Raw genomic sequence first — 27,901 nt, forward strand, 5'->3', positions numbered from 1 at the left:
ATGGCAGAGAAGTGCGACTGCATCGCCAGCATGTACGGGTACGACCTGGGCTGCCGCTTCGTTAACTTCCGCCCCTTGGGCTTTGGGGCCAACGGGCTGGTGCTGTCAGCCCTGGACAGCCGGAGCTGCCGCAAGGTCGCGGTGAAGAAGATCACCCTCGGCGACGCGCGCAGCGTCAAGCACGCCTTCCGCGAGATCAAGATCATCCGCCGCCTCGACCACGACAACATCGTGAAGGTGTACGAGGTGCTGGGGCCGAAGGGCACCAACCTGCGTGGGGATTTCTTCAAGTTCAACGTGGTCTACATCGTCCAGGAGTACATGGAGACCGACCTGGCGCGGCTGCTGGAGCAGGGGAAGCTGGCCGAGGAGCACGCCAAGCTCTTCATGTACCAGCTGCTGCGGGGGCTGAAGTACATCCACTCGGCCAACGTCCTCCACCGGGACCTCAAGCCGGCCAACATCTTCATCAGCACGGAGGATCTGGTGCTGAAGATCGGTGACTTCGGGCTGGCCAGGATCGTGGATCAGCATTACTCACACAAGGTAGGGCAGTGCCAAAGGGCTGAGCTGTCTCGGCGAGCTGCCGGCACCGAGCACATGTGCTATGAAGCCCTCGTACCGCAGAGGATGGTTTTGGGGAGGGAGGGGACCCTGAGCCTGTTTGGGCAGCTGTAAGCCCTGCTGGGGTGCTCCTTGGTGGGGATTGCCACGTCCCAAGCCAGGTTGTGTTTCCCAGGGTATAACCCGTGGGCTGGGCTCTGCCAAGCGCGCCCCAGGGTTCTCCAGCACCACAAAGCACCGAGCAGGGCACAGGAAGGGCTTCAGGTGCCATTCAGGTGTCTTTCATTGCTTTATATCATATATATCAGATATATACTTACATATTTTATTCCATTCCAGCAATGGGCTGGGTGGGGAGGCCTGTCTGTGCTCACTTTCCTTAAATAACTAAACTTTCTGTTTCTTTGCTCTGTTGCTTTTATAACACGTGAGCTGCCGTTCGTCCCCGCAGTGGAAGCATGCAGACTGGGTACCTGGCTCATGCACAGCTTGTCTTGGTCCTCACTTCTACACCAACCCACGTTTCAAAAACCCAGCTCTCTCTGAACTACGCTTGTTTAACCGTAGGGAAGGATGGATGGGTCTTTGACATACAGTCATAGTGTTTCATCTGAGGTCGAGCCCCTGTCCATCAGTCCGTGCACACCTTCTTGCAGCAGTCTGGCTGGGATGGAGAAGGAGGGAGAGGAGGAATGAAGTAAAATGCAAGAAAACACCTCCCTGCCCTTGCATAGGGGAGATCCATCCTTTCCTTGGGAAGTCTTTGGGGCTCACTCAGTGTTCCTGTCGTGCTGCTGTTGCCAGCTCCTCTCTGTCTGCCCAAGGAGGGCTGAAGCTCCCTGGAAGTGGCCCTGCCTAACGAGCAGCTAGTGAGCCACAGGTAATGGGCTGCAGGCAGCTGCCAAACCCTGCACAAGAATTCGAGGTACTGAAACCAGTTGTGTGCTCAGGCAAACACGCAGCGATTAAAAGAGCTCCGCTTTCCCCCTGACGAGTTTAATGTGCTGTGGCAGTCTCTAGCAGAGACATCCTGCAGCCAGGCTGCCCTGGGGCTCTCCTGTGGCCTTGTGAAAGGGGAAATTGGAGCTGGGAGCAGCTCGGAAGGGGCTTTGCTGGTACAGCAGCTCAAGGTTGGAGCAGAGTCCGTGCTGACACGGGCAGTGTGGGAGGGAGCGAGGCAAGGAAAACGGGCGAGAAGTCTCCGTGACACTCAGTCCTGATGCTAATGGGTTTTGAAGGCAGTTGCAGATGTTCAGTGCAGGTTGCCATCCAGGCTAGAGGTTCAGAGCAGTGGAAGAGCCCTAGTGAGGTTTCATCAGCTCACAGGTCCACGGGGTCCCAGGAGCATCGTGTGGCTGCACCAGCAGATGTGATGCAGTCTGCAGCTTTTTTTTTTCTCCTCAGGTTAAAGTCACTATTGGCCATGGAAAGATTAAAATCTGTTTTCTTGAGCTGGATGTCTGTGTGGATGAGTTTGGTGTCCCCCATGCACCCACCGTTGTGCCTGTGCTGGGGTTTACATACCCTTTGCATTTACCAGTGGGTTTCTGCCCAGCATATCTTTGCTTGGCCTGGGGTGGCAGAGATGAGCACAGGGAAAAGGCTGGTGAAAAGATGGTCTTGTGATCCTGAAGCTGAGCCCTGATCCCCTCTGGTTTTGAGTCTGGGGTGAAAGAAAGGCTGGGGAAAAGGCAGAAGGTTGCAAGGGACATTGGGGAGGGAGCGCAGGGTCCTCATTGCTGCTGCCCCTCCTGTGCTCCCCTCCCCTTACCCAGCTCAGGAGGAGGCTCCTGGCTTTGTCAGTGAGTGGTTTTCCTTGGTTTTTTTCCAGGCTCAGGGTAGGAGTTGCCTGTGTGTCTGCTGCAGAATTACTCTCATTTCTAAGCAATTCTCCATCACCTTAATAGCAGCCAGGAAAGAGCTGTCAGGAGGATGGCCAGGGCTGTGGCTTCACGGTGCCTTTGCAAGGTGCCATTGCAGGAGCATCCTCTGATTCCTCCTGGGGTGAGGAGGCTGGAGCATCAGTGCCAAAAAAACCCAGCAGATCCCTGCTGTGCAGAGACACCTGGATGCTGCTCCAGAGCAGACACAAAAATAGCATCCAGCACTGCCAATAACATCAGTGTTTGTAAACTCTGGTGGTGGGGAGGACTGTTTGCTGGAACCAGGTGACGGGCACTGCAAAGGCAGAGGTAAGAGGGGAGGGCTTGGATGGGGCTTGGGTCAGTCCTGCCTTGGATTTCCAGCTCCTCTTGGATGACTCAGAGTAATCAATTCCTTTCCACATTTCTCTTTCAACCTCCCCTTTCCTCAAGGGCTCATGCAGATTTTTAAGCTCCCTGGTCTGTGCTCTTGCAGAAAGCATCAGTGAGAGGGAGAGGACCGCAGCATCACCGTGTCTGAAGCTGCTGAGCCTCCTCCACCCTGCTGCTGACCAGCATTGGAGCAGAACAGGGGATCCTTACACCCCAAACTTTGGTGCTAATGCAGAGCTGCTGAAAAGCAGGTGAAATCCTGCTCCTGGGGCAACTGATAGCTCTAAAGACCCAGTGGATCCAGACCTCTGGAGGCATCACAGAGCTCCACCTCTACAGTAATGTCCTCTTGGGGGTTTATTTTTTAACTCCTTGGATGCTTTGTGTCTGGAATGTGTTTAGACTGATGGCTGGGCTCTGCCAACGTGAAGAATTGCAGGGTGTGTGTTGTCACCCATCTGAAAGGTCACAGCTCTTCTGACACGGTGCTTCTCAAATCCCAAACCATCCTGTTGGGTGTTAGAATGGCAAATAACAGCCGTGGTAGATGGTGAGCAGAGTTTGAAACACAGGCTAGCAACACACACCCCACCGAAATAACAGCCCTCACTTGGCAGTGTGTCTTGTTTACATGGATTGCAGCAGGCAAACATTTAATTAGGATAATTTATTGGGAAAGGGAGAGCTCTCCAGCTCTAGGAGACACCCTGGGCCACAGCAGGGTGCTGGCCTTCCCCAGCTTGGAAGCAGAGCAGCTGCACCTACGTTTCCCCCACCATTTGGCCAGTGCTGGCAGCTCAGATCCCTCTCTCCATGTGGTAAGAGCAGCACGGGGGCTTCTGTTTGTTGGAAACAAGATGCATTTCAAGGTGTGCCAAGGTCACAGCGAGATCTGGGTCTGCACCTTCACAGGCTGCTTAGACCTGACGGCTTAAAGTTTATTCCTGTCTTGGGTGGACAGGGCTAAAAGCTTAGATAAGCTGCTGCCAAGCTTCCTGGGTGCTGCTCTTACTTGCAGGCACCTCTTTAGGGCACAGAATACCAAGTCTTGCAGAAGAGGACCCTCGGGAGGTGGTCCTGTGTGTCCCCCTTTCCCTGCCACACTGTCTCTTCCCCCGTGCTCTCAACATCCAACCAGGCAGGCTCCTTCTGCTTCCTTCTTGCTGCTCTTTGTCCCTGGGAGTTGCTAATCTGGCCTTTCATCCCCTCTAGAGCATCTCCACGTTAATCCTTTTTTCCTCAGTCGCTGCTGTTTGTGCTCTGGCCACTTTGCTGTGTGCAACCTGGTGCCGGGTGATGAGGGGAAGAGCGATGGAGGTGAGGACAAGGGGCAGCTCCAGGTCCTTATCCAAGTGTTTCCCTCTTCAGAAGCCACCTCCTTACTGAATGCCATCACCATCAACAGGCCCTGCAAAACCCAGTCCCTCTGCCTGCCCCACACCACACTGCCTTACTCCCCATGGCCCAGCCCCTGCCTGCCTTTCTTCAGAGGCTGCCTGGGTGTGTTTAGCTGCCTGTCTGTCCATCCATCCCTTCTCTTATGTCCTAATAAATGTCTTTGGCTCCACATGAGAGCCCAGGTGCAATCTGCCTCGAATCAGGGGGGGGGGGGGGGGAAGGGGTGTAAAAGCAAGATGCTGTCCTCCCTTGAGCCCCCTTGGCTTGTGGTGGGGCAGGAGGGGTTGGAGAGCAAGGAGAGAGCAAAGTCAAGCATCTAGACTTAAAAAATATTAAGTGTTTTTGAGGGCAGCATGAATTACAGAATTAATTGGCAGGAATTCCATGTTAAAGGAGGATGCAGGAGCCCTTTTAGGGGGAGATGTCATGGGAAATAGCTTCCAGAACATCTTCAAACCTTTGAAGCCCTCCCTCCCTTCGTTTTGTGCAACCATAATGGCTTCCAGTTCATCCAGTAAAACAGCAAAATCCTCCTGTGGGTCGTCACGAGGAGATCTTCAAAGGAGATGGGGATGTGGGATGCTGCTCCCTCCTGGACCCGGAGGGGACTGTCCCTTGGGCAGCTGCCCGTGGCTCTGCGCAGCCAGCGCTGAGCCTCCCTGCTGGGACCCCGACTGGGTGATTCTCCTTCTCTGTCCTCTGCTGGAGCACGTTAACAGTCTGCAGGCCTGAAATAAATGCACTCTGTCATCCCAGAGCGATGAGGACACGTGTCACGTTGCTGGAGCCATGCACAGCAGCAGTTTTAGTCTTGACTTTTGGGGGGATGTTCCTGCAAGCCCAGCCTCTTTCCCAGACTCTCCTAGAACCTGTCTTTAAAAAAACGAGCTTAAAAAACCCTCTGTGAAGAGGCAGCAGCCTGCTACTGCACCAGGATTATTCCAAAAGCTTGGGGTTGTTGCTGTTTTGAGTTGCCCCCACCCCATCCTTGGCACTGCAGGTGTCTGCGCCACTGCACCAAGACCCAACCCGGCTCCCGTGGGTGCAGCAGCAGAAATCCTGTTCCTGGCTGTGGGTGGAGGTGCAGATACACAAGCTGTGGCTGCATCCTGCTGGATTTCCAGTTTGTGGGCATCTGGCCCACACTTCTGCAGCTTTTAGAGTGCAAAAAGATGGATTTTTGGTGTGAAATATTCTTGGCTTTGGGCTGCAGTGTTAGGGGCTGCTTGGCTTGCAGCAGGTGGGATCCTGGATTTCAGAATCCACCTTGAGGAATCACAGAGTCACAAGGTTGGAAAAGACCTTTAAGCTCATTGAGTCCAACTGTTCCTGTCCTGTGCTAAACCAGATCCCTGAGCACCTCATCTCCCCTCTGTTAAACACACCCAGGGGTGGGGACTCAGCCCCCTCCCTGGGCAGCCTGTGCCACAGCCCCACAACTCTGCCAGGGAAGAACTTTGCCCTCCCAGCTGAGCTGACCCTGCCCTGGGGCAGCTTGAGCCCATTGCCCCTTGTCCCATCTCCTGTCCCCTGGCTGCAGAGACCATCGCCCACCTCTCTGCACCCTCCTGGCAGGGCAGGGGAGGTGGGGAGAAGGGCTCCCCTCAGCCTCCTCTTCTCCAGGCTCAACACCCCCAGCTCCCTCAGCTGCTCCTCAGAGGATTTGCCCTCCAGCCCCTTCCCCAGCCTGGTCTTGGTCCCCAGAGCTACAAGGAGGAGCTCTGGGCTTGGATGATGGCGTTTCAGAGAACCATCAGGTCTTGTCACGCTCCCTGAGTGCTGCTGTTCCCTGCTGTCTTCCCTCAAGGCACTTGGGATGCAGGCAGCCCGTCGTGCTGTGACACCAGCAGCACCCACCCAAAATTGCTTCTGGTGGTGTAAGCAACCCAGAAAAATCCATGTTTCGTGAGGATTAGAAAAGGCATTCTTATTTTTTATTCTTCACTTTTCACTTTCCTTGGTGTTCTGTCTGACATCCCTCCTGCTTACCCGACCTGCAGTGAATTCATCACTTCTGTAGGTTGCCTGAGCTGTTCCTGCACATGCTGCTGGAGCAGAGGAGGAACAGGAAAATGGGGCTTGCAAGTTGGAAGAGAAAAAAAAGGAAAAGCCAGGGAGGGCTTGAGAGGGAGCCTTGGACTTGGAACTTTCATCTCTGGGCTTACATTAACTAGATATATGGGCAAGAGCTGAGCCCATCCCTAAACCAGATGCCCAAGCATCCTGCTGCTGTGCCAGCTCCCAAAGCCATCCTGATACTTCCTCTGTAGGATTTGGAATTCCACAGGACTGTAGTTACTTCCTCCAGGTGGTAGGACAGGAGCTTTTCTTACTTATTTCCTAAAAAGAAAGGACCCTGGGCAGCCTTGTGTAGCTCCAGGCCTGGAGGTTGGTGCCCCTGCCTGTGGCAGGGGGGTTGGAGCTCTGTGACCCTTGGGGTCCCTTCCAACCCACATCAGGCTGGGATTCTGTGATTCTATGATCCAGCTCATGATTTTATCCATTGTGGAGGCAGAGGAGATGAGGTATTTGGGTCTGTATAAGCTACTCAGGGCTGCTCCTGACAGAGGACCAGAAAGGTTTAGATTTTAAAACATCCTATCAGCCCTTCCCAGTATTACCCCCTCTGAGAAAGAGAAGGGATAATCCTATGGAAAGGAAGCAAGAGGAAGGGTCCAACTAAATAGTCCCTGAGTTGGTGGGATGGAGAGAATCACAGAATCCCAGAATCCCAGGGGTTGGAAGGGAGCTCCAGAGATCATCGGGTCCAACCCCCTGCCCAAGCAGGGTCCCTAGGACAGGGCACACAGGGAGACATCCAGATGGGGCTGGAACCTCTCCAGAGAAGGAGACTCCACACCCCCTGGGCAGCCTGTCCCAGGGCTCCCTCACCCTCACTGGGTAAAAAGCTGGAGGTTGGCCCTCCCTGGGTTATTCAGCTGATGAAAGCAGGGAGACGACGTTCCAATAACGCCGGTGATGGGTAACGGAAGAGGGAGGAACTGCTGCCCATTAATTACCACCTCATTAATCACCACCCCTACCTCACACGGTAGGGGAGGGTCTGAAGGTGCATCCAGACTCTTCAGTGAGTTCTTGCAGGGAATTTTCTCCTGTCCATGGGAGCTGCCTGGGGATGAAATGCTTTGGCTTGTCACGACGTACAGATACTCGCAGTATATTGCTCATATATTTTGCAGGATGCACACACCCCTGAGAGCCCTAATCCATCTTGCTGTCAGAGAAGAAACGTACCAAATGAGTGTTAAAGTCTGTAAGGAAAATGGTGCTTCTTTGCTGGGAAAAGGGAGGAAGTTGCTCCAGTCAGGAATTGCCCTGTATCACTCTCCCCCAAGTTTATCTTCTTAGGATTTTCACAATAAATATCAACGTCTCCATTGTTGGGAATAACTGAAGGAGCTGGGAAGTGTCAGTCTGATCAGATACCTCCTGGGGGCTTTCGTGCTGGTTCTGATTCAGCAGCATGAGCAGAAATAAAACAGCATTAAGTGACACTTCTCAGCTGATCAGTCTCCATTACAACTTATCTTCAGAAGACCAAAATTCAAACCTTCTTTACAAGCAAATCCTTTATGATTAAAAGCCTGGCGACCCGTGTGCTTGGAAGTTGGAACAGAAACCTGCACTGGGGGAAGAGGAGGGTTACAGAGCCCGTAGTGTGTGAGATGCTGCGCTGCTCCTGCATTTAGGGATGTGTCCTCTGACATCCCAGCAGATGTTAACACAGCAAAACCACGTCTGCAGCTGAAAGGTTGATGAAACCTCCTCGGTTGGGATGGAGTTTTGATGTGAGCTGTGTTCAGGCTGTCGCTGCATTTTGACACTCCTAATGCTTCGTGGCATTTAAATGCAGTTTAACTTTATAATCCCATTTTATTTTGTCTTTTCTACCACGTTTTTAACCTTCCCTCTTCTGTTCACGTTGTACTAATACAGAAGATACCCCAGTGAATATTCCAGCATTCATCCTGATGAAGTAACTGCTCATGTCCAGCCCCGGGGTGAAACCTGTGCACCTGGAGCTTGGCTGGGTGGGCAATGCCAGGGGTGCTGTGACATCCCTTAGGATGCCAGCGTTATTGACAGGCTTGAATGCATCCCTCTGATTTCAGGGGGAGCTGCTGAGTGCTTGGCACGTGTTAAATCTCCCAGGTGGGACATTAACTCATGTGAATTCCCCCTTGCAGGGCTGTGGTACCTGCTCGGTGATGCCTTAAGACATGTGCTGGTCCAGGAGGCTTTCCTGCCACACAGTTCCTCCCTAAATCTCTTTTTCTGCCCATCCCCTTGCTCTCTCTATTACAAGATCCCACACCTCCCCCATGGGAGATGCTGCATGGGCTCGTCCACGGCTCTTAGCACCCTTCCCAAACCCAAGCAGGGTTCACTGCAGCAGGATGCTGGCAGGCTGAACTCACCCGTCTTCTGTGTGAGGCCAGAGCCTGCTGGGCACATCCTCTGGGTGCTGCCCTGCGTGCTCCCTGTGCCACCTCTGCTCCAGCCCTGTGTGTGTCCCGGTGTGTGCTGTGTGTGCCCAGCCAGGGTTGACACACAGGTGGCTGCTCTTAGTGGCCTCCCCAGGGAGCTCCTGTTCCAGCATCACTGCTGGGAGATGGACTGTGGGAATGCAGCACTACACTGTACCCAGTGGTTTAGGTAGCCAGAGAGGGGCTATAAATGCTGGCTCAACTAGAGATGGAGTCAGCAAAACACTGCACAGTGGCAACGTTTGGGAGTCCAAGCGCTCTGCTCGAGGGCACCAAGCTGGAGAAGGCTTCCTCCACACGCTGCTGGGTTGTAGCTGGGTCCCAGTGAAGTACTCAAGCAGTGTGCTTAACTTCCAGAGTGTCTCAGATGGTGGAACTGGGATGTATGTAACACGTGTAAGTCCTCTAGCAGTGACCTGAAGTAACTTCTGCAGGTATGATCTGCAAATCTGTGCCATTAAAGCCATCTGTCCGTCGCAGGAGGAGCCTCAATGCCATGGTGACAAGCAGCGGATACATTTTTGGGGGAGAAGCAAGTGCTTTGCCTCCTGGGGCTCGGAAGCACCTCTGTTCCCAGCGATGCCTGCCTCACCTCCTTGCTCTCTGCACGATGCACAAGCGCAGCCTGCTGTCCGTGCGGCACAAGCTGGGTGCAGGCAGGTTCCTCTGCAGCATCCAGCGGCGGAGGGGCCGTGGTGGGCAGCGAGGACGGGCTGGGGGAGGTGAGGGGGGGAGCAGGGGACTTGTCCTGCAAGGCTGCTAATGGTCTCTGTCTCTGCTCTTGCAGGGTTACCTTTCAGAGGGCTTAGTAACAAAGTGGTACCGCTCCCCACGCCTCCTCCTCTCGCCAAACAACTACACCAAAGCCATCGACATGTGGGCAGCCGGCTGCATCCTGGCCGAGATGCTGACGGGGAGGATGCTCTTCGCTGGTAGGTCTCTGACTCCTCCTGATGATTGAATTGTCTTCCCTCCTTCCCTCTTTCCTGGCTGCCCAACTCAGAGGCCCTTTGTCGTGGCAGAAGGAATTCCCTTCTCCTTGACAGTTGTTATCACAGTTGGTTATTTGACGTTTGAATGACACTACCCATTTCCAGCCTTTTCCCATACTATATCTAATCTCTATCTCTATCTCTCTCTCTATCTCTATCTCTATCTCTATCTCTATCTCTATCTCTATCTCTATCTCTATCTCTATCTCTCTCTATCTCTATCTCTCTCTATCTCTCTCTCTATCTCTAATCTCTATCTCTCTCTCTCTATCTCTATCTCTCTCTATCTCTATCTTTCTCTCTCTCTATCTCTCTCTCTCTATCTCTCTATCTCTATCTCTAATCTCTATCTCTATCTCTATCTCTATCTCTATCTCTAATCTCTATCTCTCTCTCTATCTCTCTCTATCTCTATCTCTCTCTCTCTATCTCTCTATCTCTATCTCTAATCTCTATCTCTATCTATATATCTCTCTCTATATCTCTATATATATCTATATAGAGAGATATATCTATATAGATATGTATGTACATATATAGATAGATATCCTATATATACACACTATATACACTATATATATACACTGTATATAGTGTATATATAGAGAGAGTATATATAGAGAGTATATATATACACACTATATATACACTATATATACTACACTTTCTAGAGAGAGAGTATATATAGAGTATATATACTCTATATAGAGTATATATACTATATACTCTCTATATAGTATATATACTGTATATATCTATAGTATATCTGTAGTATAGTGTATATATATACTCTCCATATATATTCTCTCTATATACACACTATATATGGTGTATATAGTGTGTATATATATAGTATATCTATCTATATCAATATATATACTCTCTCTATAGAGACCATATATACATAGAGTATATATATATATACACTATATGTACTATATAGATACTCTATATATATATCTATCTATCTACACACTATATATGTATATTGGAGTTGTGAAGGTGCAGTGCAAGGAAAAGACCAATAAACCCAGAGCACTGCCAAGGAGCACATTGTCAGTGCAGCATTTGAAGCTCAACTGTGGCATTCGTGAGATTTACAGGTTCACAGATCCGTAGGGGTTGGAAGGGAACTCCTGAGATCATCTAGTGTGACCCCCCCTGCTAGAGCAGGATCATCTAGAGCACATTGACTTAGGCAGCTTCCAGATGGGGCTGGAATCTCTCCAGGGATGGAGACTCCACACCCCCTGGGCAGCCTGTCCCAGGGCTCCCTCACCCTCACTGGGAAGAAGCTTTTTCTCATGTGTTCCAGTTTGTGCCCATCACTGATTGTTCTGTCCCTGGGCAACACTGAGAAGAGTCTGGCCCCTTCCTCTAGACCCTTACCCTTCAGGTATTTATGAATGTTGATAAGATCCCTCTGTCTTCTTTACACTTAACAACCCAGCTCAGACTTCATCTATGGAAGATGTTCAAGTCCTCTAATCATCCCCGTAGCCCTCCTTTGGACTCTCTCCAGTAGCTCCCTGTCTTTCTTGAGCCAGGGAGCCCAGCACTGCACACAATATTCCAGCTGTGACCTCACCAGGGCAGAGCAGAGGGAGAGGAGAACTTCCCTCCACCTGATGGCCATGCTCTTGATGCACTGTTAGCCTTCCTGGTGTCAAAAGCCTTCCTGAAGTCAAGGTACAAGGCATCCACTGCTCTCCCTTCATCCACCCAGCTGATCATGCCATCATAGAAAGCTATCACATTGATCAGGCATGATTTCCCTTCAGTGAATCCATGTTGACCACTCCTGATAACCTTCTTCTCTTCTAGATGTTTACTGATAACACCCAGAATCAGCTGTTCCATCACCTTTCATGGGATGGAGGTGAGACTGGCTGACCTGTAGTTTCCTGGCTCAACCTTCTTGCCTTTTTTGAAGATTGGAGTGGCAGTGCCTTTCCTCTGGTCCTCAGGCACCTCTCCTGTTCTCCATGACCTTCCAAAGATGATTGAGAGCAGCCCTGCAATAACACCTGCAGCTCCCTGAGCACCTGTGGGTGCATCCCATCAGGGGCCCTGGGTCTGTCAGGTTTCTCTAGATATTCTCTAACCTGACCCTCCTTGACCAGGAGAAGGTCTTCTTTCCACGAGGCTTTCTCTCCTACCTCCTGGGTTTCCTGAAGGCCAGCCTTTGCAGTTAAGACTGAAGCAAAGCAAGCATTCATTGTCTCTGCCTTCCCTGTATCCTCCATCTCCAGGGCACCCACCTCACTCAGCAGCGAGCCCACGCTGTCCCGAGTCTTCCTCTAGCTGCTGATGAAGAAGCCCTTCTTGTTGTCTCTGACATCCCAGTTTTCATTCCAGCTGGGCTTTAGCCTTCCTGTGGCATCCCTACATACTCTGCCAACGTTCCTATATTCCTCCCACATCTCCATTCCCTTTTTCCACCTGCTGTAACCTTCCTGCTTCCCTTTGAGTCTTCCTAGCAGCTCCTTGCTCATCCACACAGGTCTCCTTCATCCTGTGCTTGTTTTCCTGTTCTGTGGAGTACACTGATCTTGAGCATGGAGGAAGGGGTATTGGAATAATGACCAGCTTCCTTGGGCTCCCTTGCCTTCTAGAGCCTTAACCCATGGGATTCTCCCAAGCAGGTCTTTGGAAAGGCTGAGGTTAGCCTTCCTGAGGGGTTGTAGTCCTACTTACTACCCTACTCCTTCCACGTAGGATCCTGAACTCTTACCACCTCATGGTCACTGCAACCAAGATTGCCCCCAGTCTTCACATCTGCAGCCAGTCCTTCTTTGTTAGCACAGGGCCCAGCAACACCCTTCTCCTCATGGGTTCTTCTACCACCTGCAGCAGCTCTTTATTTCATACAACTCCAGAAATGCCACTGTCAGGGGCAGAGCTGTGCTTCCCAAGCTGGGACGTGGAGCTGATGGCTCAGGAATGAAGGAGACGCTTTCCTGCCCCAGGCTCTGCAGCACTGCGCCTCCTTGGTTGCCTCTCCCTTGCCCATTAATGTTTTGAATGACAAGGTTTAACGCATTTCCTGAGCAGCTGCTCACAGGCTGGTGTAAATAAATAATTAGACCCATTAATAATGGAGAAGGAGATTTTCTCCACAAATATGTCAGCGCACCGCAGAGCTCCACAGCCAGCCTTTGACTGCAGCTGCTCTGCCTCTCCCTTCCCACTCACACTTGCAGCTTCCATATTTCTTTTGTGAAAACTGAAAACTGAGCAGTCAGTGTCATTTCAAAGAGCTCGTTAGCACTGCCTCCCCTTCCTTCCTTCCTTCTCCTTGTCCTTGCTCTTCCCTTCCCCAGAATTTTCAAGCCCAGGGAGTTCAGCTCTGGAAATGATGCATCAGACCTGGCTGCTCCTGCACTTCCTCAGGATATATTCCAGGAGCAGACGTGGGTATTTCCTGGTCTCACTGGGAGATGGAGCTCTCCCAACCGTGGCTGAGCTGTGGTTTGCACTGTGGAAGAGTGCCCAAGCTTTTTTTGGCAGAAGCAAACTGGGTGATGCCTTTCCAGGGCAGAGCCAAGGCTCTAACCAACTCCAGGTAAAGCCCAGCAGCAGAAGCAAACCCCACTGAGGCTGGCAGGGTCCTGGTCCTGCAGGACTTGCACCAGACCACAGTGACACACTGCCTAGTCTCAACCTGGGAGTAGCTGGTGCCCCAGGGAAATCCCTTTGGACTCTTCGGTCAATCTTTCTTTTCCTGGACTTGCTCCTTGTGTCAAAGAGCAAAACAAGGGTGGTTTGGCTCTGGCCATCCCTTCCGAGCACCCAAGCACTCATCTCTATCCTGGCTTCCCAAACCATGCCTGGTTTTCATGCTCTTTAAGGACTCCAGGGGTAGAAGCTGTGTTGGCTGACACCAGCCATCTACTGCCCAGGTGGCCAAGCTGGTCCATAAAGCTCCCATCAAGGTCGAGGCAGCTCCAAGATGTGATTCATCTGGCCTCTGTTAGCTGTCTGCCTTACAGATGAGATTGATTGAGCTTAGAAATACTTATTTTACCACTACTGCTTATAAAGAGCATCTGGAGAACAAGCAGAAGCACTCTTGCTGGTGTGGCACATGGCTACGGGGGAGACCAGTCTCGTCCCAGTTGTTGGGTGGAGATGAAAGCATCCATATGAGAACCAACTTTGTAGGTTGGTTCCTGGGACTCCACAGCAGGTCAGGGTTCAGGAGATGGAATTTGGCAGGTCACAGACTGGGCTCAGTGGGACAAGTGCTGCAAACCTCTGTGCTGCAAGTACCCCTGCTTGTCTGCTTCCTAGACCTGTGCAGTTGCTTAATAAGCCCCAGATGATAGGAGGATACTTGTCTAATGTGTGGGGATCAAAACTGGAGCTCAAAATATGTATTCTTTTAGAGCTGCTTTAAAAATAGCCTGTAGAATTGTTATGGCAAGGTCTTGGCCCTGTGCTCCTTTTTGCTGGCCTCCTTGTGTACAAATAAGTAAAGGAGAGACAGGGTGGGAGTCTGGCAGCGGGGCAGGGTGCTCACATTGTCCCTTGCTGTGTGTGTGCCATCTTTCCTCTGCCAGTGTTCACAGAGGAGGTTGTGGGTTTGTGTGGCTGGGTTCTGGCAGAGGAGGGGGCTGCAGGGGGCTGCAAGGAGCAGCCAGGAGCTGCCCCCAGGCCCCACAGAGCAAACCCCAGCCGGCTCCAGGCCGCAGTCGCTGCTGACCAAGGCCCAGCCCATCAGCGACGGTCACAGCGCCTCTGGGAGTCACCCTGAGGAGAAACAACCGCAAGCGGCCGCTCTGTGCCCCAGAGAAGGGAGGGAGAAGGGGGGAGAGACTGTGCAGGCCCCAAGGGCAGGGAAGGGGGGAGAGAAAGATGCCCCTGAGCCCCTGGAGAAACCCATGGTGGAGCGGGTGTCCCCCCACAGCCCATGGGAAAGGCCCAGACCCCCCCTGCAGCCCGTGGAGAGGCCCCAGGCTGGAGCAGGGGGAGACATGCAGGAGATGCTGGGACCCACCTTGGAGCAAGACCCTGGCAGCCTTGTGACCCCTGGGGGACCAGGCTGGAGCAGTCTGGGGCTGAGGGGCTGCACCCCATGGAAGGACCCACCCTGGGGCAGCTGGGGAAGAGCTGAAGCCCCGTGGGAAAGGCCTCAGGTTGGAGAAGTTGGTGGAGGACTGTCTGCTGTGGGTGGGACCCCACGGTGCAGCAGGGGAAGGGGGTGAGGAATGGCTTCCCCACCCCCGGCTAAGAAAAAACCCAGCTGGTGAGGAACTGACCCAAACCCCCATCCCTGTCTCCCCCTGTGACACCTGGGGGGGAAGAAGGGAGAGAAACCCTGAATAATGCTGAATCTGAGAAGAAGGGAGGGGTGGGGGATGTGTTTTAAGATCCAGTTTTACTTCTCATTGTCTGACTCTGGTGTCACTGTGTGTGTGCAGAGTCATAACTTAGATGGGGGTTTTTATTCCATGCTGAGCTTGTTCTTACCATGACACTGACTGTGGAATGATCTCTCCCTGTCCTTATCTCCACTCCTGAGCCTCTCAATATCTATTTTCTCCCCTGTCCAGCTGAGAAGGGCAGTGACAGAACAGCTTTGGTGGGCGCCTGGCCTCCAGCCAGGGTCAAACTACCACAGAGGTGGATAAAACCCCCGTTGCTCAGAGCAGCCGAAGCACTTGCATGACAGCAGGGTTCATCTGTCCTTTTCCTTTTCTCCTCTGTGCTCGGGAGAAGGAGTTCACCCCTGGCCAGTTGCAGCTACACTCTGCTGCAGGACGAGGCTTTTGGAGAGTCCTGGCTCACCATCAGGCTCCCTGTGGGAAATAATAGTGATGGGGTTCCCAGAAAGTCGCAGACATCCAGTAATTACACTGGGTAAATTGCTCCTTGAGTGTGCGTCAGCAGCACGACTGGAACTGGGTGCTCAGCATAAATCAGGCTAATTAACTCAGTGGTCTTTCTGGTGTGCTTAAGCCACACCCTTAAATTAAGGTGATCAGTTATTAAGAGTAGATGTCACTTGCTACTTTCCTCCTGATACTCAGGTGAACGAGTGCCCAGCCCCAGTCCCCTTTGCCCTCCCCTGTAGCCCCTTCTCTGTGGTGGCAGGAACAGCTTTGGAGCTTTGTGTTGGGCAGAGGCATGGGAGGGCAGGAGAAATTCGGCTTGCCAGGAGTGTGGCCTGTCCCCAGCAGCTCAAACCTGGTTTCAAGACCTTTGCAGAGCTCCCCATCCTGGGCAGCGTGGGGAACAGGGAAGAGCATCCGCAACTGAGTGGCTACAGCTCCCTCCAGTGACTTATCCACTGAAGAAAAACAACAACCTTTCCTTGCAGATCTCCTTGGCAGCCAGGAGCAGGGACCTGCCCGTGGCTTGAGTGATGGGAGGCCGTGGCTTTTCCCATGGGAATCGTGCTTGCTTCCAGAGGATGCTCACCTGGGACGTGGTTGGAAGTGCAGGGAAGGAGCTCCCTTTCCCAAGGCACGATGCAGAGCTCCTTGTGCTGTCCTCAGTGAATGACAGCACCTTGTCTTCGTGCTGGCTGTAGCTCAGTGTTTTTCTTCTCAGGGATTAATGCCTCCAGAAGGTCCCTGGGAATTACATAAATAAATGGTGGGGAACTGGGCTCCTGAGAGCTGTAATTCAGGGCTTCCATCACTGCGGTGGCAGCTTCTTTGTGTGACTAAACACCCTGCCTTTTGGCTGCCAGGTGCCTTCACTGAGAGAACAGCCACAGTGCCTTTGTGACTCTTAATACCCTGTAATTTTGATCACAATTTGCAAATTAGCCTGACTAACGAGGTGTTTGTCTCACCATGGTCATCTTTAGCTCCTCCTGGAGCCACGCTGTGAACCTCTAAATAGCCTAAAATTAGTTTTCCTGTAGGAAAGTGGGGGTTTTTTGCCCAGGATAACGTCCCTCTGTCTTTTTTGCGTCTCCTGTTGCTCTGTCTTCTCCCAAGGCTCTGTTCTGAGCTGAGTGTGGTGAGGCAGTGACCAGCCATGCCAGTGTCAGTGTGGGTTTGGGGTTGCCCACGTTTACTGCCAGGTCCTGGCTTGGAGCTTTGCTGTTCAGGGTGTAAGTGGCTGTGGCTACACTGAACCAAACCCAGTTGGAGCGACTGGACCATGATGGTTTGTCCACCCCAGCCAGTTCTCTGTCTTAATCAATAATCCTGGCTCTAATGACAGAGCTTCTGGCAGACAGAAAATCAGTCGTGCAACGTGGTGCCTCTGCCAGGCAGCTTCTCTGTGCACGAAGGAAGCTGGAGATGCTCAGTCACACCCAATAGTGTGGTAAGGAAGGGGATGAACGTTCATTAACGAGGTGGTTGGCTCCACTCCACTGGCACTGCTGCTCCTCTCCTTTCACAGACTGATAGCCAGTCCTGAGTGGGTTCTTAGGGGTGTGTGGATAAATATGTCCTGAAGGAAAAGCATTAAAAACAAGTGATTGCTCATAGGAGTTTTGGGGATCATCATAGAATCCCAGAATCCCAGACTGGGTGTGGGTTGGAAGGGACCCCAAGGGTCACAGAGCTCCAACCCCCTGCCACAGGCAGGGACACCAACCTCCAGGCCTCGAGCTACACAAGGTTGCCCAGGGCCCCAGCCAACCTGGCCTTGAACACCCCCAGGGACAGGGAATCCACTACCTCTCTGGGCAGCCCCTTCCAGCCCCTCACCACTCTTTCTGTAAAAAACTTCCCCCTAATATCTAATCTAAACCTTCCCTCCTTTAGCTTTAGTCCATCCCCCCTTGTCCTGCCATTATCTGCTCTTTTAAAAAGTCGAATCCCCTCCTGCCTATAAGCTCCCTTCAGGGACTGGGAGGCTGCAGTGAGGTCCCCCCGCAGCCTTCTCTTCTCCAGGCTGAACAAGCCCAGTTCCCTCAGCCTCTCTTTGTAGGGCAGGTGCTCCAGCCCTCTAATCATCCTTGTGGCTCCTCTGAACCCTCTCCAACAGTTCCACATCCTTCTTGTATTGGGGGCCCCAGCTCTGGACACAGGACTCCAGCTGGGGCCTCAGGAGGGCAGAGCAGAGAGGGACAATCCCCTCCCTGTCCCTGCTGGCCACTCCTCTCCTGATGGAGCCCAGGATACCATTGGCCCTACGAGCTGCAAGAGCCACTGCTGGCTCATGTCAAGCTCCTCATCCACCACAATCCCCAAGTCCTTCTCAGCAGGGCTGCTCTCATCATCACCAGACTGGATGCCCAGCAGCCAGCAGGAGCTGGTCAGAAAACGCCTGTCCCATGGGGAGAGCACAGTCAGGCACCTGTGTCCATTTAAGGGTAAAGCTTTGGGACCCCAGGAGCTGGGTCTGTGATGTTGTTGTCAGGGCTGTGGCAGCACGTTTTGTCACCACTGCACAGAGGGGCTTTGCTTCTTCACGTAGCTGGGATGCACAGTGATGGCACTGGGCACAGCCCTGCCTGGCCATGGCTCTGTGCACCAGTGTCCTGGTTCCAGCTGGGGTAGAGTCAATTTTCTCTCCAGCAGCTGGTGCTGTGCAGTGTCTGGGAGCTGGGATGAGAGTGGTGCTGTAACACACCCATGTTTTAGTTGCTGCCAGGCAGTCACGGGCTTTTCAGCTTCTTGTGCTGCCCACAGGATAGTGGGGGGCACCCAAGGAGCTGGGAGGGGACACAGCCAGGGCAGGTGACCCCAGTGACCAAAGGGCTCTTCCATACCATACTGGTGACCATGGAATTGTGTGTGTGGTGGTGGGAATCTCACCATGGCTACCAGCAGCTGTTTCAGTTTTAATCAGGGGTCTAACAGGGATCGTTGGAGGTCCAGGATCAGGGGTTCCTTTGATCTCAGCATCATCACTGTCTGACCAGATGTCTCCATCCCAAGTTTCATGGATTGCACAGCAAATTAATCTACGACTCTGCCTGACTGGAGCAGAAGGCTGCATTTTATCTAGTAGGAGGTTCACCATCTCTAACAGTTGTTTAAGATGACTGTTTTCAATCATCAGTTTATCATCTTAGATTGCTAAGATTTTTACTGAATACTTCTTCAAAGCCAGTGATGAATTCAGCACCTTGTTTTCTGATTCCCGAGTCATGTCTTCTATAGCAAAACTCTGTTTGGGAGTAGGGCCTTCCTAAACTTCTTGCTGAGCACGAGACCTGTGGGATGCCAACACCACACAAATACCACGTCTATTATTTTTCACTCTACCCAAGCTTGACATTGCTGAATGACATCTACCACGTTAAAATTATCCTACACAGAATATTTGAGACCATTCCTTCCCAGTCTGGGAAGAGGTACAGTGACTATTCTGTGACGAATTAACCTTGGTGATCGTGACAACTACACCAATTTTCTAGCCCTAACTGTAACCAACCTTAACCACTACCTTAAACATAACCCTAACCAACCCTAAACCTAACCCCATCCCTAAGCCTAACCCTAAACCTAACCCTAACCATAACCCTAACCCTAACCCTAACCCTATCCCTAAGCCTAACCATAAACCTAACCCTAACCATAACCTTAACCCTAACCCTAACCCTAACCCTAGCCTTAACCAACTCTAACCCTAAACCTAACCAACCATAACCCTTACCCTAACCCTAACCAACCCTAAACCTAATCCTAACCCTAAACCCGAACCAAGTTTAACCATTACCCTAACCCTAACCAACACTATCCAACCTTAACACTTACCCTAACCCTAACCCTAACCAACCCAAAACCTAATCCTAACCCTAAACCCTAACAAACTTTAACCATTACCCTAACCAACCCTATCCAACCTTAACCCTTACCCTAACCCTAACCCTAACCAACCCTAAACCTAATCCTAACCCTAAACCCTAACCAACTTTAACCATTACCCTAACCCTAACCAACCCTCACCCTACCCAACCTTAACCCTAACCCTTGTCACAGTTTTGCCTGGCTGGGGTCTGGGGGAGGAGGGGGCTGCAGGGGCGGCTTCTGCAAGGAGCAGCCAGGAGCTGCCCCCAGGCCCCACAGAGCAAACCCCAGCCGGCTCCAGGCCGGAGTCGCTGCTGACCAAGGCCCAGCCCATCAGCGACGGTCACAGCGCCTCTGGGAGTCACCCTGAGGAGAAACAACCGCAAGCGGCCGCTCTGTGCCCCAGAGAAGGGAGGGAGAAGGGGGGAGAGACTGTGCAGGCCCCAAGGGCAGGGAAGGGGGGAGAGGAAGATGCCCCTGAGCCCCTGGAGAAACCCATGGTGGAGCGGGTGTCCCCCCACAGCCCATGGGAAAGGCCCAGACCCCCCCTGCAGCCCGTGGAGAGGCCCCAGGCTGGAGCAGCGGGAGACATGCAGGAGATGCTGGGACCCACCTTGGAGCAAGACCCTGGCAGGACCTGCAGCCCATGGGGAGAGAGAGGCCCCATGATGGAGCAGGTTTGCTGGGGGGCTTGTGACCCTGTGTGGGACCAGGCTGGAGCAGTCTGGGGCTGAGGGGCTGCACCCCATGGAAGGACCAACACTGGGGCAGCTGGGGAAGAGCTGAAGCCCCGTGGGAAAGGACTCAGGTTGGAGAAGTTGGTGGAGGACTGTCTGCTGTGGGTGGGACCCCACGGTGCAGCAGGGGAAGGGGGTGAGGAATGTTCAAATCTCACCCAAGGCATCCCTGGGGTGGGGAAGGGAAGAGAGGCTCAGTCTGTCGACTGGTCCCACAAGTCAGTGATGGTTTGTGATGGTGTATCTTCTTGAGTTGCTGTGGTATCTTCCCTAGCGTGCCTCTGGTTTTGGGCTACTTTTATACTCTCTTTACCTATCAGGTGGAGTTTGAGTGACTCCAGTCAGGTGTATCTTGGTTGGGATTGGTGTAAATTGTCCTCACTTGGTGTTTAAAGGTGCAGGCTAATAGAAACTCAGAGCACGTGCTCAGGGAGGGGTGGTTGCACCTTGAAGGCAGGTAGCTTTTGGGATGGAGGTGTGTCTTTTGTATTACAATGATATTATAACGAGCAAAACTTCCCCTGAAGGACATGATCTTGACAGGAAGATGGTGAGCTGCTGGCTCAGTTCTGGTCCAGTTCTCACTCAGGGCAGAAACAATGCTGTGTCTCAGTACTGTGGTACACCAGGTCCCTGTGGGTCACAGAGCCTGGCCATGGTGCCTCCACCCTGCTCCCCCTCTGCGTGCTGTTCTCTGTGTGTTGGCACATCAAGCTCCCCTGATGTTGCCAACCTCTGGGATCACCTAGGGAGCTCGCTGTGGGATGGACTCCCTGTGTGTCAGCTGCTGCTCTTCACCCTGGAAGTTTCTGGAATGCTGAACTTTTCCTTCAAGGCTTTTGAGTCACCTGCAGTAAATCGTTCCACCGTTACAAACGAGCCCAGGCACAGTATTGCTTGAAGAGGGTTGTGAGTTTCGAAGGTGTTAGAGCCAATCCTCCCATCCTGCAGGACAGACCCCCACCAATGGATAACGGGGAATGATGTGGGGTCCCAGGCCCCATAATTTCTGTCGGTTGCAGTTTCTGCTTCATAACATTTTAAACAGATGTCTGGGTCAGTCAGAAAGCTGCACGGATCACCTCAGGGTGGTTACACCAGGAGGTGAGCCCACTGAGGGTCCCACCACATTTTCCTTGGAGCAAAGAGTGGTGGGGGTGCATCAGCATGGATGCACTGCCAGGAGATGCAGCGTAGGGGTGACTTGGCTCATTTTAGAGGGGTGGCTGCTAAAACCATCTCCCACCCCCCCCCCCCCCCACCCATTTAACTTCAGGGTCTCATCTCTCTGCCTGTTTTCTGCCTGTTCAGGGGGCCACGAGCTGGAACAGATGCAGCTTATTCTGGAGACGATCCCCGTTATCCATGAGGAAGACAAAGAGGAGCTGCTCAAAGTGATGCCAACATTCATCAACAGCACGTGGGAAGTCCGGAAGCCTCTGCGCAAGCTGCTCCCCGAAGTGGACAGTGAAGGTACCACCGTGCCTGGGGCTTTCAGCAGTGTCCTGCTCCTGGGGCTGCAATGTTTTCAGACCTGTTTTCCCCAGGGGGGGTCACAGGAATCATCCTGTAAGGCCAAGTGCACCAAGGCTGGTGAACAGGGTTTGGGTATCAAACAACCGTTTGTATCAGGACAGGCTGGGGGTGACCTGCTGGAGAGGAGCTCTGAGGAGAAGGACCTGGGGGTGCTGGTGGGTGACAGGGTGGCCATGAGCCAGCAGTGTGCCCTGGGGGCTGAGAGAGACAATGGGATCCTGGGGGCATCAGGAGGAGTGTGGGCAGCAGGTGACAGGAGGGGATCCTCCCCCTCTGCTCTGCCCTGCTCAGGCCCCACCTGGAGTGTGTGGCCAGTTCTGGGCTCCCTGGTATAAAAAGGACAGAGATCTCCAGAGAAGGGCTACGAAGATGATTAAGGGGCTGGAGCATCTCCCCTATGAGGAAAGGCTGAGTAAGTTGGGACTGTTGAGCCTTGAGAAGAGAAGACTAAGGGGGGGACCTAATTAAAGTCTATAATTATCTTAAGCAGGGGATGCAGGGGGAATTAGCCAGCCCCTTTTCAGTGGCTGTGGGGACAGGACAAGGGGCGATGGGCTCAAGTTGGAGCACAGGGAGTTCCCCCCCAATGTGGGGAAGAACTTCTTCCCAGTGAGGGTGAGGGAGCCCTGGGCCAGGCTGCCCAGGGGGTGTGGAGTCTCCTTCTCTGGAGAGATTCCAGCCCCATCTGGATGTCTCCCTGTGTGCCCTGTCCTAGGGACCCTGCTTGGGCAGGAGGTTGGACCCGATGATCTCTTGAGGTCCCCTCCAACCCCTGTGATTCTGTGATTCTGTGATCTGGGGGTCTGTAGTGCATCATCCCACATGGAGCTCGCGCATCCCCACCGCCGTCCCCCACGGTCCTGCTCACTGTCCCAGCAGGGAAGGTCTGGGCTGCTGGGTGGCATTCACGATCCAGTAGCTTTCTTGCAGGTAGCTCATGCAGAAATAAGGGTAAAACAGTCTTCCAGGGCTAGTCCAAGACACTTTTGAGGTGCATCCTTGCCTTCCTGTGCCTCTTGAGTGCAGGTTCAGCCCAGAGGTTGTTTTTACACCCTGTTCATTTTCTTGCTGTGCTTTTTGCTTGAACACAGTTGTAGAGTACAAGAAAATAAATGCTTTTACGTCTGTCTGAACTCTGTGAGACGGTTGCTACAGGCAGAAACGTTGTCTGAGTGCTTTAAGGCTTGGGCATCACTCATGTTGGGCTGTCACAGCCTGCAGTGCTCAAATACCACTTCAGCCACTTCCCACCTTGTCTGAAGCTTAACTAAAAACCAGAGGTGTGTTGTTGTGGAGGGGCTGCAAACCACAGGCTTTGGGACCCCTGCTTTTCCCCAGAGCAGCTTTGCCAGCAGTGAGAGCTTGCAGGGCAGCAGTCCCACTTCAGCAGTGAGGACCAGGGCACGTCAGCTCTCCTGAGCTCCTTCCAAAGTTTAAACCAGGCTGGTGGACCTGGCCAGCTGCTTTTGGGAAGACATCAAGACCCTGCCCAGCTTGCATTCCCTGTCGTAACTCTTCATTGTAAGACGCCTGCTGTACAGACTTGGCATCGCCATGCCCATCAGCCTGGGTTACCCAGGGACTGCCTCAGCCTCCAGCAAGCAGGAATGGATTTATTCCCTGTTGTTACTGCAGGAAGAAAGGTCACCAGAGCCCTTTACATAATTCATTGACATTTCCTTGCCTCTCTGACCCGTAGTATATCGTGATATATAACCCCTAATATAATAAATATATTGTTCCACCACCCTTCTTGGCTGCAGTCAGTGACCTTATGAAGCTATTGATGCCTTCTGACTTAATTAGTCCAAGCAATGAAGTAATCCTGTGGCAGACAATCGGATGTTGGTTAATGTTTAAGTGCTGAGGCAATAGGTATGGCCCTTCCTTCCTGCTGAGTGATTTTTGCCCCTGAAAGAAATGGTCCCATTCACACAATTAAGTCCCAAATGGGGATATTTATGAAGGGACAGGGAGAAAGAGGCAGCTGAAGAAATGTGTATTCCTCTTGGCATTTTCTGAACTCCAAGGGACTCTCACACACACACCAAAAATCAAGTGAATCAGCAACATCTTTCACGTCAGGATTTGATCTTTTCGCATCACCCCTCCGTGTTCAGGCTTAATTCTAGTCACTTCTGTTGCACTTAATTTCCTCCTCCACCTCCACAGAAAGAGTTTGTGCTCCACATGCCTTCTGAAATAATTTTAGGCGCTTAGGGGCGAAATTTAGGCACATTATTTAGGGTCTAAATAATTTCATGGTGTTGGGCACACCGAAGGCTTAAAAATTGCACTGGAAATGTAATCCCACTTCAGATGCACATGAAGATGTGGAATCAGTTACCTGAGATGCAGTGGGCTGGTTAGAATCATAGAATCACAGACTGGCCTGTGTTGGGAGGGACCCCAAGGGTCACAGAGCTCCAACCCCCTGCCACAGGCAGGGACACCAACCTCCAGGCCTGGAGCTACACAAGGTTGCCCAGGGCCCCATCCAACCTGGCCTTGAACACCCCCAGGGATGGGGCACCCACCCCCTCTCTGGGCAGCCCCTTCCAGCCCCTCACCACTCTCTCTGTAAAAAACGTCCCCCTAAGATCTAATTTGAGTTGGTTGAATGGGTCTGAGAGTGTGGAACCCAATCCTGACACTGCCCAAAGGTCTTTTTTGGGGGGTACGAGCCTCGAGGTCCATCCTGGGATCGCAGCTCCAGCTGTGACATTCCTGTGGTGCCTTGTGGAGGTGTGAAGCTCCTGCTGTCATTTCTCCTGCCTCATGAGATAAGGTGATGCCTGTGGGCTGTGTGATTGCTCCTCCTCGAGCACACAGCTCCCATGGGGGTGAGATGGCTGCAGCAAGGCCAGAAGCACTCGTGTTAGATGTACATGGGGTGTGACCTTTAGTTCCCTCCTTCCTTGGAGGGGATTGGTTATGGGTATTTGTGAGGGTGATCCTGGAAAGGAAGCCGGTGTTGCTTTTGAGGAATCACTGGGCTTGTTTCTCTCTGCTTCACAGCTATTGATTTCCTGGAGAAAATACTGACATTTAACCCCATGGATCGACTGACAGCTGAGATGGGCCTGCAGCATCCTTACATGAGCCCTTACTCCTGCCCTGAGGATGAGCCAGTGTCTCAGCATCCCTTCCGGATTGAGGATGAGATTGATGACATTTTGTTGATGGAAGCCAACCAGAGCCAGATGTCTAACTGGGACAGGTATGATACCCAGGGCTGGGCCAGAGACCAGGCACGGGCTTAAATTCTTTAGGCAGAACTTCACTGGTGAGGCTCTGACCTGCTCTTGAATTGGTTCAGTCACACGTGCTCCAGACCCATGAGGAACATCTGTTTGTCCCTCTTCCTGCCATATTGTAGTTCTAGCCCAAGCTGGCACCTTCCTGAAGCCAACAAGAGGTTTGTCATTGCTTTCCATGTGGAGCCTGCACCTTCCAGTTACTGAGCATCTTTCTCCTCTTGGTTTTATTAACAGCACCTATTGTCTTCCTTGGAATTAACATCTGTAAATTAGACTAATGGTTCTTCCCTCTATTCTCTGTCCCTACAATACTGGTTATAAAATAAGGTGATTTTTGTACCTTTCAGGAACCAGGCTTGATTTGGAGCTCTCTATTTATCCCTTTTCAAGGTGCACTAGCCCCAGAGGCTATGGATATCTGGGGCCTTTTTAAAAATGTTTAGCTGTGTTGGCTTTTCAATGGTTTCTTGAAAGTCATAGAGGAAGTTTTGAGCAGATCAAAGCCAGAGCTGGGGCGTCTCATGTCGTAGATGATTACCCCAGTTACTAGGCCAGCCCCACTACTGCAGCAGGTAGGACAAGGTAAGTGGCCAAGAATTAACAAGGTTCACTTTCCTATAGAGATCCTTCCAGTTGAGCTGCAGCATTGTTCCTCTCTGCATAGCAATTAAATCTCCTTAATCCACTATATTTCACCAGCATGGACAAAACAACACAAAGAAATCCCTCACCTTTGCTATTATTAATCTCTTTGCCTTAGTAAACAAGTGTCAGGATGGAGGCTGGGGGTGGGGACAGCCAGGTAAATTAGGTAGAGAGGAAAGGTGGAAGCTTTTCCCAGCGTTCCTGCCTTCATTGCATCCCCACAGCTCCGAGATCCCTGCCAGTTATGGTCCCCAAAGCAGCAGATCCATTGCTGGAGGTCACCTTGTCAGCCTTTTAGCTCTTGGCTTTCTTGGCATGACACAAGAAGGTGGGATGTAGACAGTTGGTCCTACACCCATCTGGGGACATCTGCTATTAGGACATAAATTTTGCAACACAAGTGGGTGTTTTAGAGGTGGGAAATTATTTTGCCTGTGTTTTCTAGGACACCTGAAGAGCATTTCATTGCCAGGACACAGAGTCCTGATACCTGGGATTGCACATCTGTTAAAGACAGCTCGGTTAGGAGCGGGCAAATTAGATGTCAGTGTGAAAACCATGTCCAAGAACGGGTGTTGTTGGGTAGTTGCAGTTGAGGGAGTTCAACTGGCTTGAGAAGTTATCAGTTGGCAAGGTGACCCTTCAGGGATGCCTGTGGTCCTTGATGTCAGAGTGAGCTGGCCATGTCCAGTTGCGGTGGGGATTTAAGCTTGTCTCTTTTACTTCTATGGCCACAAACAGGAGCTGCTCACACTGTGCATGCTTGTCTTTGGGCTGAGGGACAGTTGATTATTGATATTGTTTACCATGTTTCCTTCCCAAATACAGAGAAGGTGATGAGCAGCTAAATGAAGGAGCCGGTTGGTTTGGTTGTTGGGCTTTTATTCCCACTGTCTGTGCAGCCTGGGCAAGCCTCAGACTCCTCCTAAATTACTCAGCCTTCCCTGCCTTTTTTAACACACAAGAAGAATCACAGACTCACAGAATCATAGGGGTTGGAAGGGGCCTCCCGAGATCACCAGGTCCAACCCCCTGCCCAAGCAGGGTCCCTAGGACAGGGCACACAGGGAGACATCCAGATGGGGCTGGAATCTCTCCAGAGAAGGAGACTCCACACCCCCTGGGCAGCCTGGCCCAGGGCTCCCTCACCCTCACTGGGAAGAAGTTCTTCCCCACATTGGGGGGGAACTCCCTGTGCTCCAACTTGCAGCCATTGCCCCTTGTCCTGTCCCCACAGACACTGAAAAGGGGCTGGCTAATTCCCCCTGCATTCCATGCTTAAGATATTTATAAACATTAATTAGGTCCCCCCTTAGTCTTCTCTTCTCAGGACTGAACAGCCCCAGGTCCCTCAGCCTCTCCTCACAGGGGAGATGCTCCAGGCCCTTCAGCATCTTTGTAGCCCTTCTTTGGACTCTCTCCAGGAGATCCCTGTCCTTTTTATACCAGGGAGCCCAGAACTGGACACAACACTCCAAAGAAGATCTCCAGTAAGAATAAGAATTAAAATGCCAGTAAATAAGCAGTGAGTTAGCAAGAGGAAGGTCAAAGTAGCAGCAGCAATATCTGTTTGAGCTGTGCTCTGTGTGTCTAACAGCAGTGTGTCCTTCACAGGTACCACGTAAGCCTCTCCTCTGACGTGGAATGGAGGCACGATAAGTACCACGACATGGATGAGGTTCAGCGGGACCCCCGGGCAGGGTCCGAGTCCATCGCGGAGGAGGCGCAAGTGGATCCGCGGAAATACTCTCAGAGCAGCTCGGAGAGGTTCTTGGAGCTCTCCCACTCCTCCATGGACCGGGTGTTCGATGCCGACTGTGGGAAATCGTGTGATTACAAGGTGGGGTCACCCTCCTACCTGGACAAGTTGCTGTGGAGAGACAATAAGCCCCATCATTACTCAGAGCCCAAGCTGATCTTAGATTTGTCCCACTGGAAAAGAGCGGCCATAGCGCCTGCGGCTGAGCTGTCGCTGGAAGAAGAACCATCCAACCTCTTCCTGGAGATTGCTCAGTGGGTGAAGAGCACGCAGGTGGGCCTGGAGTGTTCCAGCCCTCTTCCCGAGATGCAGGAGCGGAGCCTGCCGTCCTCTCCTCACCACCTCCACCAAGAACCCGCGGAGGTGAACAGCCAGGCGGAGCCCGAGTTTGACCTGGACGTCTTCATCTCCAGGGCGCTGAAACTTTGCACGAAACCCGAGGATCTTCCAGACAACAAGCTCAGTGACATCAACGGGGCCTGCATCTCCGAGCACCCCGGCGAGATCGTACAAGCAGAGGTGTACCAGAAAGACCGATGGTGA

General features: G+C 52.2%; 1 protein-coding gene across 3 annotated transcripts; it reads left to right on the top strand.

Moving 5' to 3' along the window:
• On the top strand, nucleotides 1–27,901 carry MAPK4 (mitogen-activated protein kinase 4; the record flags this gene model as incomplete). Of its 3 annotated transcripts, none has more annotated exons than XM_084279011.1 (5): nucleotides 1–546; nucleotides 9,513–9,661; nucleotides 21,435–21,631; nucleotides 24,713–24,914; nucleotides 27,214–27,901. In XM_084279011.1, the coding sequence occupies 5 exons, from the start codon at nucleotides 1–3 to the stop codon at nucleotides 27,899–27,901; spliced, it is 1,782 nt and encodes a 593-aa protein (XP_084135137.1). The 3 variants fall into 3 exon arrangements, with proteins under 3 accessions (XP_084135137.1, XP_084135138.1, XP_084135139.1); XM_084279012.1 differs by having other exon boundaries at nucleotides 9,513–9,657; nucleotides 21,470–21,631; XM_084279013.1 differs by having other exon boundaries at nucleotides 9,513–9,657; nucleotides 21,470–21,625.

The sequence above is a fragment of the Gallinula chloropus genome (genome assembly GCF_964237585.1).
Source record: "Gallinula chloropus genome assembly, chromosome: Z".
Taxonomy (NCBI): domain Eukaryota; kingdom Metazoa; phylum Chordata; class Aves; order Gruiformes; family Rallidae; genus Gallinula; species Gallinula chloropus.